General features: G+C 42.7%; 1 protein-coding gene across 1 annotated transcript in view; it reads right to left on the bottom strand.

Annotated features, from left to right (window-relative positions):
* Znhit6 (zinc finger HIT-type containing 6) overlaps positions 1 to 13,065 on the bottom strand; it is a 38,097-nt gene extending 25,032 nt beyond the window's left edge. The window contains exons 1-5 of the mRNA XM_051165613.1: positions 12,272 to 13,065; positions 11,578 to 11,643; positions 11,386 to 11,492; positions 11,215 to 11,300; positions 6,537 to 6,640 (exon numbers count right to left, since the gene is read on the bottom strand). Coding sequence (XP_051021570.1) covers positions 6,537 to 6,640; positions 11,215 to 11,300; positions 11,386 to 11,492; positions 11,578 to 11,643; positions 12,272 to 12,900 — 992 coding nt within the window. The 5' untranslated portion in view covers positions 12,901 to 13,065. The remainder of the gene's footprint in view (positions 1 to 6,536; positions 6,641 to 11,214; positions 11,301 to 11,385; positions 11,493 to 11,577; positions 11,644 to 12,271) is intronic.
* Positions 13,066 to 14,886: the final 1,821 nt, after the last annotated feature.

Genomic DNA, 14,886 nt, shown 5'->3' with positions numbered 1-14,886 from the left:
CACAGGTAAAGACAGAACAAGTCAGAGAAGGAGCCAGAAGATTAAAAAAGATTGCTGGAGTGAGTTTGAAGCCTAGCAGAGCAATTCAGAGGCCCAGAATAAAACCAGGTTGAGTAAGTCAGTTTATTTAAGAGAAGAGAGTTTGAACCAGAACAGCTGAATTGAAACCAGCCAGCCCACAGCTCAGTAAGACAAAGGGTAAGCTTATTAAGCAGTAAGTTTTAGAAGCTGAAAACATCCTAGGCCTAGGTTAGGTTTACAGAGGCTAGAAGCTCCCAGGACGAGGCCTAGGTTAGCAGAAGGATGATGTAAGCATCAGAGACAACACTTAAAGCAGATGAATAAAAGTTCCTTTTACACAGAATATTTAACCTTTCATTTATAAGCAACAGAAAAGAGATCTAAACTGGCAACTGTTAGGACATTTAGAAGCATCAAGTAATACCTGGTGGAATTTTAGGGATAAAAGTATTTTGTTCCACTGTCAGTAATAAAATCTTATTTTAATTGAAAACGGAAAGAAAATCTACCAAATTTGGAAGCCCTTGAAGGACAAATTCATGAAATAGCTAAACAATCCTTCACTCACAGCTATCTGACCTTTAAAGTACTTTTCATGATGAAAACTTAGTCTCTCAAAAATCCAACTCGTCCTCATAAAAATAAAAATAATTTACTTTATTAGGATTAGTACCATGATTAAATATTTCTGAAAGCATGGATACAAAGAATCTGCTTCGTTACTTAGTTTGGACTAATTAAAATTTCTAGACTTTAGGAAGGAAAACCACAGTTTTATGTTTCATGTCACTATGAGAATACTTTCAAAAGGACCAGTCATGCTTAGTCCATGAAGCACTCCTCTCCATGATAAGAAGAAGCAGGTTGGCTAGGTGGTGTTGAAGAGAGATGGTAGATTAAGAAAATGGTGCAGCTCGTGAGCGCTGAATGGAAAAAGAACCTTTTAAACTGGCTGTGTGGTAGAATGGCATTTGGGAATGGCTGGCTCATTCTAAGACTGTGGAGCACAGAGTCACTTACTAGGCAAGGTTCAGGCATGTAAGTTTTTCTAAAACCTACCAGTATCAAAGGGTTTTACACACACACACACACACACACACACACACACGCACACGCACACGCACACACACACACACAAAATGTATCTTTCAAAATACCCTGGGAGGCCCTCATAAAAACAGTATAATGGAGCTGGGAGTAGTGGCACACGCCTTTAATCCCAGCACTCGGGAGGCAGAGACATGAGGATCACTATGAGTTCAAGACCAGCCTGGTCTACAAAGGGATTCCAGGACAGCCAAAGTTACAGAGAAACTGTCTTGAAAAACCAAACCCAAACCCAAACTAAACAAACAAAACAACAAAAAGCACTATAATATAGGAGGAAGAAGAGCAGGTATGAGCATACCAAAATGGTATTGAATAAACGCTGGCATCTGTTTCATGTTAACTGTGGAGAAAATAAGTACTATAGGAACTCAGGTGAAAGAGACATGATGAAGAAGATGGTGAGGCAATACAAAAGAGGAAGGCATCCTAGGAGTCAGCAAGATGAACAGCCAGGTTCACTTCAGTTCAGCAGGAGATCTGGAGGCGACAGGCAGACAGATCACCTATCAGTAGGAGTTTATGTCAATAACCTCCCTGGTGTGGCATGGCAGCATCTACCTCCTCTGACTTACACTCCCCGGGCCTTTGGAGCTGGTATTGTACCAGCAGACCACAAAGCTGTTTCTCTTCCTTTTAAATGTGCCCAAAAGACTATCTTTCCTTTCCCCTTGATAAGGTCTGGATATAAAATGTTCCCACTTATCTCCAGCTGGTGGGATGGCTTTAGGAAACTATGGAACCTTAGTAGGTGGGACACAGCTGGAAGAATGGGTTGCTGGGGTACAGGCCTTGAGTGTTATAGTTCAGGCCCACTTCTAGGCTGCAATCTGTCTGCATCCTGCTCTACCTGGCTGAGATATTAAGGATCCTTAAGCAAGAGCTCTGGCCATGAACCCTGCTATGCTTTCCTGACCCTAGCATTATAACCTCCTCTTAAAACCAAGTGCCAAGAAAGTCCTTTCCTTCTCTCTTCAGTTGCTTCTCATCAGGTACGTGGTCACAATACACACTGCTCTTAATGAACGATTTTCTTGTGCAATCTCAGGCAGTGGGACTTGGCGCTACCTCTGCTGCCTGTATGTAACCACTCCAATCATTAGCACACAGCAGTGCAAGGAGTTTACCACCTTGTCTTCCCACTGACTAAACTGCCAAAAGAGCTGGGCAATCCTACCTGGTATATAGGCTGGTAGTTTTCAACCACAGGCAGAGATCAAAGTCATCTGGTGCTTTTTAGAAATAAGGGTAGGTAAATGAGTTCTGTTCACCAAGCCCAAGTATATGGGCTCAGAACTGGTCCACAGTTAATTCTGAAGGGCCGACTAACTGAAAACCACTGAGAAACACTACAACAGTCCCGTCACTGTTATGGATCCTCTTTTACACCCAAGGCAACAGGCACAGAGAAGTAACTTGGCAAGAAAACCCCTTTCACAGAACATCAGGCTGAGCATGAAGCAAGCCAAGAGTATGACCTATGTTGTAATCCTCGTTAACAAGCCAACACACAAGGCAGCTCACATTAGCCTGCTTCATGGGAAATACCTGAAACGGTCTTTGCTCTGCTTAAAAGGTAGCAATTCAGGTTGGAGTGATTGAGAAGCAGATGTTAACTTCTGGCCGTGGAAAGGACAAAACATTTTACTTTCAGACATAGGCTAGGTGATGAGATGACAGATTTAAACTACTGGCAATTCTGTGGATAGCCATGGAGCCATCTGAGGCATGGATTACAGGGGGCAAGAAACTATAATATTTTGAGTAGGTGACCATCATGGTACAAGTATGCCTTAGAGAAATGTACCTGGCATCAGTGTAGTGACCATAGAGGTAGAAAATCACATAGATTCCCTTAAATGAGGCAGAAACCCACTCAGAGATACAGCTTCCATTCTTGAGGGACGAAGGGAAGGATACATTCCTGAGGCCAATGCTGAAGGCCTTGTGACAGGAAAAGGACTTCCCTAACTGGGTCAATCTGTGGACACTGACATTTCCACAGACAGTGCTTAAGCAACAGTACGGGAAGGTACGCCCTAGGAGGCAGTCTCACAAAGCTCCCTTGCTCCTATGGGCGCGGCCATGGACAGGAGAGGCTGCACTGGGGAACAATCAGACTTCTATTTCTTCCTAGCGCTTTTGAAGACCTTGCAGTGGCTCTGAAATTTCTCCATCAACACCTAAAAGCTACATGGAAAAGGAATGGCAGAGCTCAACATTTCAGCCTAGCTACAGTTTTCACCAAGCACCTATTACGTAACCCTCTGAATCTCACCCCAAAATCTACTTGTTCTCTATGACAGCTGCTAGCTCATCATTTCATTTTCCCTTGCTCCTTTCTAAAGCCAAGTACAAATCTATACTTATATAGTACCATATGCCTAAAAAATCCTGTTTAAAGAAATACATTGCTACATTGTTTAAGGAAACTAGTGCAATTGTGCTAACAAACAAATGTTACATGATATAATTAAAAAGCTAAAATTATATCTAAAGAATAAAATACTTTTAAATTTCTAAAATGTTTGCTGTGTCTTTACAATAGGGACACCTAGTGGCTAACTTCTAAATAGGACTGGCGCTCTTAAATACTAATTCACATTTTTAAACAATGGGTATGTTCCTATTATCTTAATTCTCTTAATTCTGTAAAGATGACAGGTACCTCTGTAGAAAGCAAAGCCAACCAAACCAACCAAACAAAACCCTAAGACCAAAGGATTGTTCAAGAAGTTTGGAACTCACAGTTCTAAGCAGGATGCAGGGAACGAATAATAAGCACACGGCTTAGGGGTTGCCTAGACCTGGGTGGGGGGAGGTGGTAAGAGCACAGGTTGAGAGCAGAACTAAACACACAGGCAAGAGAGGGAGGGAGGCAGGGAGGGAGGGAGGGAAAGCACTCATATGCTCAGGGAATGAAGAGGAGGCAGGAGACAGGGAGAAAGAAGGAACAGAGGACACCAGGAGAAAGAGGCCCTCTAAAGCAACTGGGCAAAGTTCGTAAGAACTCAAAGCGACTGAGTGAAGCCGCAATCAGAAGGCCTACACAGGTCTGCACCAGGTCCTCCGTAAATACACTATAGCTTTCGGTTTGGCACATTTATGGGGCTCCTGAATATGTGAGCAAGTGGTCTGATTCTTGTGCTTTCTCTTGGGGCTCTTTTATTTTTCTGTTGGCTTGGTTTGTTCACCTTTAAGATGATGGTTTTTGTTTTATCTTATTATATTTTATTTTCTTATATTTTGTTGTTACCTCTTAGAAGCCTTTTCTAATGAGAAACAAAAAGGGAGTGGATCCAAATAGGAAAGGAGGTGGGGAGAAACTGGGAGGAGTAGAGGGAGGGGAAAATGTAATATATTTTAACTAATAGTTACTTAGTAGTTTCACCTTATTCCTTTAATGCTGATATAACATATTTCTTCTTTTTAAAAATTATTTTAAAGATGGTTAAAGATGCTTATGAGCCACTCTGTGGGTGCTGGGAAACAAACCCAGGTCCTCTAGAAGGACAGTCAGTGCTCTAAACTGCTGAGTCTTCTCTCTAGTCCGAAAGGGTTATTTTTAATTATGTGTATGTGTTTACGTCTGTGTGTGGATATGTACATGTGCATGAAAATGCCCACAGAAGCCAGAAAAGGGGCTCTGCTCCCCTAAAGTTGAATTACAGGAGGTTGTAAGCCACTTGATGAAGGCGTTGATAACCAAACCTTGGGTTCTCTGCAAGAGGAATTCACTCTTAATTGCTGACTCATCTTCCCAGCCCACAGTACAATGTTTTATTGGTAACTTCCCGAGGTGTATGTATATATTGCCTTATAAATATTGTATATATACTGCCTTATTAGCTAGTACTATTCAAAATAGTAAATCTCTTGCATGACTAAGTAAAACAAAGTTCTGTCATTGTATTGGCTGTTTCTCGACTGCTGCAATGTTGGTTTTTATGGCACTTTGGTAATTTTTCATTGCTCTTGACATGCTTACTTTTAGCAGTAGTCTTTGCCTAATTTTCTATTGGTCACCAAGATTTTAACACTAGAAGGCTTATTTGAACCAACTAGTAAGTAAGTTTTAATTTTACCCACATATAAGCTCTGAGCAGAGGTAAAGCATTTCCATGTCTCTCTTATAGATGGCACTCTTGGCTATTTCTTTCATAATTAAAAGCCTCTTTGGCCTGGGGCTGCCTTAGATGATGAAGACATTGAAAGACTAGCTCACAAGTAAAATTATATGGTGTTCCTTTAAAAAAAATTTATTTATTTATCTATCTATTTATTTACTTAATTTATGTTTTGGTTTTTCGAGACAGGGTTTCTCTGTGTAGAGGCAACAATGTAACAGTTGGAGACACAACCCATCTGGGATGACAACTGGGAATGGCTCCTTGACAACACAGCACACACCTTATGTACAATGCACAAACCAGTTACGCTAAAGTACACTGAAGTATGCCAAATTCTCAGTATACCAGTTTCAAAGTATGCAAATCTCACATTTGATAAAATTAAGTAACTACTCTATTTTGGGAACCAATCATGAGCAAGGAAAGTCAATCTCACTAATATTATGTCTTAAAACACAAACTGAATGAATACTGTCATTTTGTAATTACATAGCATCTTTTGAAATGGTGGAAGTTTTATTAGAATAATACTGATGATAATTCTGATGAGTCTAATTTTTTGACTTGTGGAATAGTAAACTGGAAAGGGACACTACAGTTTACCTAGTTCCTCCCAGATTATAAAGCCGAGACTTTGGGTGCACGCTGTTATGTTCCTGCCATGAGGTGGGGATCACTTGAGTCAGAACTGTGAGACCAGCTTGGGTATCACTCTACAAAGCTAACAAGGCAGGAAGTCTCTCAGAGTTTCTGACTTTATATCAAGGTACAAAGTGGTGAGTGAGGAGGAATTGATTTAATCAGTGGAACTTAGCTTTTATCATCCTTTCTAGATTTGAATTTAAGGCCTCCAAATACTTCCATAATGTTCTAGGTCTCAGAGAAAACTTCACAACACTATTACTAAAAGCAGGATTCCCAGCCATTAGCATTGTTGGGTGCCATTAAAAACACATGCTCTCACATTCCAACCCAGTCATGAGGACTGGTAAGGCACTGTCACCAACACATGCTATCAAATGCCAACGTACAAGTATTTTTCCTGGTTTGCTTTGTACATCAACATTTGAGAAGCTTCTCAAAGGACAGCAGGATAGCACACTACATGGCCCAATTTTCACTAGTTGTAGAACATGCAATTTATCAGTTTCTCTTGTCATCCAGCAACAGTTTATAGACGGCACTTGTTAACAGTGTTCTAAAACAAACAAACCTTACAGGTTGGCCTTATCTAATTACAACAGCTATACAGTAAAAGCATGAAAGCGAGAAGCCTACCTATGGTCAAAAACTGTTGAGTTCTCTTTCCTCTTGCTGAATCCATTAGGTAGAAGCCTCAAGTAAATATCTTGCTTTCGGGCACGATTCTTCATAAAGAATAGCTAAAAACAAAGCCAAACATAAGTTAGTTTTAGAATGCCTTAAATTTCGTAATCAAATAAGGCCACACAAAGAGGATACAAATGGGATATAAAAACAGCTTCTTCTAACCTGAACTAGTTATTAAACTCAAGGAGGTAACTAGAGATTCTTGAGCCTGCTACTGAGTTAAGAAAGAAAAATCACTCCAAGAAAAGGAAAACCAAGTTTTCTGGCTAAATGGATAGGAATCTAAAACTTGTAATGCAAAGTTTGATGATCAGGTCCTAAGTCCATGGGAAAGGGTTAGCGACCACCAGCTAAGTAAGAAAATGACCAAAAGAATGACATGTCATGTTGTAAGTCAGCTGACTCTGGGCTCAGTGATGGCAGCAGTTATAAAGTGAACTCTCCACTGAAAACATAGCCAGGCAACGGGAGAAATGTATATGTAAAGTAAATATACTTTAAAATGCCTTAAAAGCATTTATGGGCTGGCAAAAAAAAACCCAAAAAAATAAGTACTTGCTCAAGACAGAACACTACCGTGACACGCAAGGAAAAACACAGCACAGAAACTCCATGCAAAGCACGGACAAAGCTTAGAGCAGCGTTTCTCAACCTTCCTAATGCTGCGACCCTCTAAGACAGTTCCTCATGTTATGGCGACCCACGATAACTGTAACTTTGCTACTGGCATGAATCGTAGTGTAAATCTTTTTTCCAAAGGTCGCAAAGGGGCTGTGACCCACCGGCTTAGAAGAAGGTAAAGAAGTCAAAGAACTAACTCCTGACACATGTATTAATTTGGCTTTAAATCAACCAAGCAAAAACTAACCTAACCACAGGGGGCCGAAAGTCCTTTAGCTTTTTTTTTTTTTTTTTTTTTTGAGACAGAGTCTCTCTGTGTAGCCTTGACTGTCCTGGACTCACTTTGTAGACCAGGCTGGCCTCGAACTCACAGCGATCCGCCTGCCTCTGCCTCCCGAGTGCTGGGATTAAAGGTGTATGCCACCACGCCTGGCTTTTACTCACTAGAAACATTGTAAGTGAGGAGAGCTAGACATGATTTAAGCAACACACTCACTAACCTGACTTTAAGAGAGCACACACTCTCGTCCCTCAGAGCCATGATGGATATTAGGCTTTGCAGACGCTCAAGTCCCTTACAAAAATGGTGTAATACTTGCATAGGACATTTGTAATTCTGTCTATGTTGAACAAATCTTCGTGCCCAACATTATGTGAATAGTAGTCAAGAGGTAATGTGGCAAATAATGGTAAGAAAAAGGTTTGTGGTTACTCAGTATGAATTGAATTTTCACCCCAAACGTTCTGATTTGTGGCTGGTTGAATCTGTTACAAGGCCAAATGTTTACAATTAGTCTCTTTTATTTATTTGTTTGTTTGTTTATTTATTTATGTTTTTCAAGACAGGGTTTCTCTGTGTAGCCTTGGCTGTCCTGGACTCACACTGTAGAACAGTCTGGCCTCGAACTCACAGGGATCCACCTGCCTCTGCCTCCGGAGTGCTGGGATTAAAGGCGTGTGCCACTACTGCCTGGTACTTCTTTTTTTTTTTTTTTAAAGACAAAGTTTCTTTGGGTAACAGAGCCCTGTGGCCTGGACTTGCTTTGTAGATCAGGCTGGCCTGGAACTCACAGCGCTAGGATTACAGGCGTGTGCCACCATGCCCAGCTGAAACTCTATTTCTTCCAAGCTAATAGGCCACATGTTGAGCGAAGCAGGCTACAATAAATGAGAGGGTAGCAGAGATGCAAGATAGATAAATGGACCAACATGATAAGAGTAACAGGGTGGAACCCGACTGAAGCTTCTGTTCTATGGCTGCCTGACTTATGATAAAGGTGAACTTGTGGCAAGGAAGGACAAGATGACCTTTCCAGGAAATGGTGCCATGAAGAGGGATTATCTATATGGAAAATTAAACGGCACGTTCACTTTCAGTGAGACTAACAACAAATTCTAGGAAAAGACAACAATGTGAACTGTAATACTATAAAGTTTTCGGAGAACAATTATCTGTGTAACTTCAAAGTAGAAACTGTTAGGTTCAAAGCGGGACACCCAAAAGGCAGTGCTGCTGATGTGTCCAGGAAAGAACTTCCTTATGAACCTGGAAAGCTGATACCTATAAAGGAAACAAGCAAAAGATAAAGCTCACACTAAAGAAAGTTGTTCATCAAGAGTGAAAAGATAAACCACACAAATAGTTCATAACATTCCATCAAGCATTGACCAGTCCTTAAAAACCAAGGGAATTCTTATAAATAATAGGACAGACAGTTCTCAAGGGCCAAGGATGCCTCAGTGTGTAAGCCCACTGCACATCATAACGAACTGTGCTTGCAACCATCGAAACAAACAAACAAAAAGCCTGTGTGGCAGCAAAGTCTGCTATCCCATTCTCCCACTGAGGGATGGGAGCCAGAGACAGGAGGAGAGATCCTGTCTCTTTAAGGTAACAGAAGAAGGCAGCACCAGAGGCTATCCTCTGACCTCCACACATATGCCATGGCATGTACCCATCCACACTGACTCGCAAAGCTGACAGAAAGCTGAACAAAAAAAGATGAACAAAAGGCTTAAGCATGCACTCACAAAAGAGGACATTCAAATGTCCAATAAAAAGATCTTTCTTCTCAAAAGAATTGTAAAAGTAAAGCCCAATACAGTACCACAGCAATCAGACTTTAAAAAAAAAAAAAAGAAAACTTAAAAGCTAGACTAAATTTTACACATATTTGGCCAGAATGAAAGCCAGTAGTAAGTTCGACTAACATTTAGTCAAACTAAGGACATGAACACATCACAACAAAGGAATTCCATGTTTAGGTGAAGACTGTAGAAGAGTAAATGCACAGACAAACCAGAATCCAAAACCAAAAGGGCTGTTTTAAAAGCAGGATTTTTTTGTTTGTGATTTGTGGTTGTTTACTACTGAAAATTCAAAGCATATGAACAATAGAATGGACAAAGGTATGTTTCTAAGACAACCCTGTGGAGAGAGGATTAGGTCAGTGTGTCAAACCAGAGGTCGGCAAGGAACTCCAGTGAAACCAAGAATGTTCTTATCCCAGGCCCAGTGGCAGTTACACCGATTTCCATCATATCATTAATCATTATACTGTATTTGCACTTTACGATTTTTTAAAAAAATGTATGTTGGATGTTACAACAAAAAGAAAAATAGAATTTAGTGATGTCTAATTTAACTTTAGTAGTTGTAAGAACTGCTACACAGTAACTTTCTGTATGTGTAATATCATCTATGTACCGGTAATGTAAGTGTGTGAAAGGTACTAAAAATCTTAACTCTACACTAAGATCGTCTCTGATTCAGTAACAGCACTCATGAGTTTCTCAGTTGCCAAATATTACACAAGTTTGTTAAGCTTTAACTTCCTAGTGTTTGAGGGAAGCAAGAGCAGAAAAACTAAGTGTCAGGACAGAGGGTTCTGTTGACTATCACACCACTTTCCAATTATTTCTAACAGCCTAGCACAGCCAGCACCGTTTCTCACTCGGCATACACGCCTCCACTATTCCTCATGCTTTCGTCTTTCATTGGTATTTCCCTGACACCAAACAAGCAACAAAAGTAATCTTTAAAAAAAAACAAACAAACTTATTTTTACTTTATGCGTGTAAGTGTTTGCCTGCATGTGGGTATGTGCATCATGTGTGTGCCTGGTGCCACTGGAGGCCAGAAGAGGGCACTGGAGCCTCTGGAACTGGAGTCACAGGGGACTGTACATCTGTCTAGCCCACGATCCCTGCACGAGCAAGTTCTCTTAACTGCCGAGCCACATCTCGAGGCTCAAGAGAGTTCTTTTAGAGACTAAGCATTCTCAACTCTGCATTTGTTGTGGGCTCTCCCCCCGACAACCGCTCCTGCCCCTGGAACTCAAGAGACTCACCTGTCTCCTGAGTGCTGGAATAAAGGCGGAGCAAAGGCATCGCCACGCCTACCCTCCCGTGGTTTCATGTTTACTGAGGATGCGTGGGAATTCTTACAGGTCTCTCTAGCCTATGATTAGCATCTCTCCCCACTCACTAGGCTTCAGCTGTCCTGCCCCATGCAGCCCCCCAAGCACACACACGCCATCCCCCGTATTGCTGAGTCAAAGCCTTGCTATGTATCCCTCCCAATGGCCAGGTCACAGGCTCGTACCTGTGCTTATGTTCTATCCAGAAGAGTTTCCTCCAAATGTCTCCAACTGTCCCTTTCACACCACGAAGGTGGCTGCCTCCTGTCCCCTCTCAGTGTGCTGAAAACCATGCTCTGACCAGTCAGCCCATGCCCTCAAACACCATTCCGCTCTCTACGCTCTTGAACCATCTTACTTTGCCACACGCACTTAAACCCATCAGAAGTTGTATCTGTTGTTCACCACATCCTGACTCTTCACCTTGGCCACTACCCACTAACATACAAACTCCTCACAGGTGGTGCTTTGGATCTGTCTCAAATAACCAGAATAGCCCCAGATCCCAGTGGCCACCTGAAGTATGCGAGGATGAGTAAACCAATTGGAAAAGATTCGAACTTGGAAAGATCAGAAGAAATACTTACATATTTCTTGTGCTTCGGTCTTTTCAAAAAAGTATCTCTTGAAACCTGGTCTGCTGTTCTTGCCACATCTTCCAAGAATCTATAGTCTTGTAATTTCAGAATGGAAAAATTAGCAAGTGACAGATGCCAGGGACCAGAAAGCGCTCGACCGTTCTGCACACGCTGACTTACCACTTAGGAGATTCATCTCAGTAAACTGCTGTAGCGAGACATAAGCGGTTTTATCTCGGACTCCATTACAAGTCAGTTCTGCTTTGTGTTTCTTTACACAGGGCAAACTGAAGAAACAAACAGTAGGTGGTTTTACATCCGCAGTAAGAAGTGCACAGAGGCAGGGGTTAAGGTAGGGTGTCACATAGCTACCTGCAGGAATATCGCATGCAGCGTGGACATCTGTACTTCGCCTCCTCTGTTCCACAAGTTTCACACCTGCAAAAGTGCACCTGTGATGTAATACTCAAAAACTAACTCTCCTGTGTACTGTAATCTTTGAATGCTGGTAGTCAAGGCAAATCAAACATTAGTCAGCACCTCTGATAAAGTATGTGACAGCTGCCATTGAAAGTTATAAAATGGTTTAAAATTGACATTTACAATGAAATGCAATTCAATAATACACACACACATATACATCACCACTTCATTTTTTTTACTTCTTTTTTTCTACTGTAATTACAGAATAACATGAATTGGTGGTTTTTAAATTTGTAATTCATGGAGAGTTTGTGTGTTTACATTTCGATAGTCGAAAACCAGCAAAACAAAGTAGGACAAGACCTTTAAATTGTTGGTTTTTTTTTATCAGATGTCTCCTAATTCCTATTTTCTTGAAAAGGCAAGATCTGGTTCCACAAAGGTCTCCTGGTCCCCGGCCTTTTCACCCCGTGACTTGACCATCCTCAGGGGGACACTGCCACTTCACACAGAGCCCTAGACTTTGTCATCTAACGTCACCAAGCCTGACGTCACCACAATCATTCAGACTTGCCGAGTGTAACTAACCCCACTTCCTTCACCCAACAGCCTATGTTCCTTCTGGGTTTTCTCCCTGCCCTACCTTGACATAGCCAATTTCCTCTTGCAGCCCACTCGGGGGTTCGTCTGACGCTCTTCCTTCACCGTCGTGTCCTCCATGGCCTCTCTCTTGAGGCAATCCTCTGCTTTCACATGCACTCCACCCATCGCCTGCTCCTCCTTCACGGTCTCATCAACAAACAACTCCTGTTTGACGCTCGAGTCCGCCTCCTCCTTCACCGCTTCCCAGTCCGCCTCCTCCTTCACCTGCACGTTCTCTGCTTTTATTTCCGGCTCCTCCACCTTCTCTTCTTTCACCACCAGGCTACCATCCTCCTGCTTCACCTCCAGCACGCCCGTCTTCTCATCCTTCACCTCAGGCGCGCCCTCCACCTCCTGCTTTACCCAATGCCTGTCCGAACTGCCACCGTCTACATCGGACCAGTCCACTACTTCCTGCTTCACCGCAGCTAAGTCCATCTTTATCTCCTCCGCATCCTCTGCGATCTTAATGCCTGTCAGTCCGTTCCTCTCCTCTCCAGCGCCAGCCTCAGGGGTCCCACCTAAATCCCTCGCTCCTTCCCCATCAGGCTCCGGCCTCGGCCGCGCCCCCTCAGCTACCCTCTGGGGATCTCCTCCCGCAGTCTCTTCCTTCCCCGCAGCAAATTCCATCAGCTCACGAGTCTAGGCCGAAGCTGCCACTCCGTTCTTCACTGCGGCGCTATCACGCCAACCAACAAGTCACCGACAGCGCCACACGTGTGCAAACCACAAGCCTCAAGCTCGCACGCTCAATGGAAGCGGGGGTTAGCCGTAAAGCAACTCTCCTGCGTCACGACTCTTCACGACTTTTACGGTTCTTTACGGCTCTCCGGCTTTACAGTCCCATCCCTTAGAGCCAGGTGAGACCACGCCCACTGTGACCCAGCGGGATTTTTCGTCACTTTTCTGGGACTCTAAAATTGGTGTCCTGAGCCGGGCGTGGTGGCGCACGCCTTTAATCTCAGCACTCGGGAGGCAGAGGCAGGCGAATCGCTGTGAGTTCGAGGCCAGCCTGGTCTACAAAGTGAGTCCAGGATGACCAAGGCTACACAGAGAAACCCTGTCTCGAAAAACCAAAAATAAATAAATAAATAAATAAATAAATAAATAAATAAATAAATAAATAAATAAATAAATAAATAAAATTGGTGTCCTGGGAACTGAAATCACAATCTCTAAATCAGTTGACCCACTTTAATCGGTATTAAGGATGAGTCTAATAATGTAAGACAATAGGGAACATCCTCCCATGTTTCTCTAAATGAGAATCACTGGTCTACGCTGTTTCTCTTCGCCTATACACACTAGGGACCCTGGCTTTAGAAAATGCCTTTAATCCCAGTGTTGAGGAGCTAGAGGCAGGAGGATCTCTGTGACTTCATGGCCAGTCTGGTCTACAAAGCAAGTTTCTACAGCCAGAGCAACATAGGAAGCCCCGGTTTCCAAACAGAACAAACAGGAGAAGGAAGAGGAGGAAGCCGAAGAGAAGCTCTAACCTTGTCTGCTCCTGCAAAGATTACATGAAACCATGCGTGGCAATCACCTACAAAAAGATTTACAGCCAACAGCTGAAACTCTGGCTGTTTCAGGCTAATTGTATCCCCTAATACCCATATGCTGAAGCCCTTAATCCCTAGCACCTCACAACTTTGACTATCTTTGGAGAAAAGGCTTTTAAAAGGCATACGAGGCCATTAGAATGTGCCCTAATCCAATCTGACTGATGTGTTTAAAATAAGAGGGAATTTACACCAAGTGGGATGAACGGGTACAGAAGGACTACTGAAACCTGAGAAGTCCTCTGTTTGCCAACCAGGGAAGCCTCAACAGGAACTGCTAAGCGGTTGACCTTGGACTTCTATAGCTTCTTGAGCTTTGAGAAAATAACAATTGCTTTGCTTAAGTCATGCAGTGTGTGCTCTCATGTTATAGCGGCTCCAGTGAGTGTCACACTGGCGCATGGCTGTGACGAACTGGGACCTGCTGTTGGATGACTGTGTTTCTGGCAAGAAGTGAAAAAAAGTCTATTCACCTCAGAAAGGAACCGACAACAGACCAAAGTAAGGGTTCCACCAAAGTCCAACTTGATGAGCCCGTTAGTACATAGGATCACTTACAGAAGTTCCACCCATATTCTTACCAATAACATATTTTGTTCTAATTAATGGCCAAATAATACTCTCTCTCTCTCTCTCTGTGTGTGTGTGTGTGTGTGTGTGTGTGTGTGTGTGTGTATGTATGTATATGTGTTTTCTTTATCTGTTAATCTCTTGATAGACACCTAGGCTAATACAATATCTTGGCTTTTGTGAATAATGTTTCAATCAACATGAATGGGCAGCTTCCTCCTTCCCTCCTTCCCTCCCTCTTTCCCTTCCTTCCTTCCTTCCTTCCTTCCTTCCTTCCTTCCTCTTTTTGAGACAGAGTCTCTCTACAGCTCTGGCTCCTTGAACTCAGGTAGATCAGGCTGGCCTTGAACTCACAGGGCTCCTCCTGCCTCTGCCTCCCAAGTGCTGGGATTAAAGGCGTGCACTGCCACGTCTGGCTATAAGATGGAATCTTAATGGACCCTGATTTGAACTCTTCTGATGGCTAAGGATGCATTTTCCCCTATCT

The sequence above is a fragment of the Acomys russatus genome, chromosome 23 (genome assembly GCF_903995435.1).
Source record: "Acomys russatus chromosome 23, mAcoRus1.1, whole genome shotgun sequence".
Lineage (NCBI taxonomy): Eukaryota > Metazoa > Chordata > Mammalia > Rodentia > Muridae > Acomys > Acomys russatus.
This window is presented reverse-complemented; position numbering and strand designations above follow the sequence as displayed.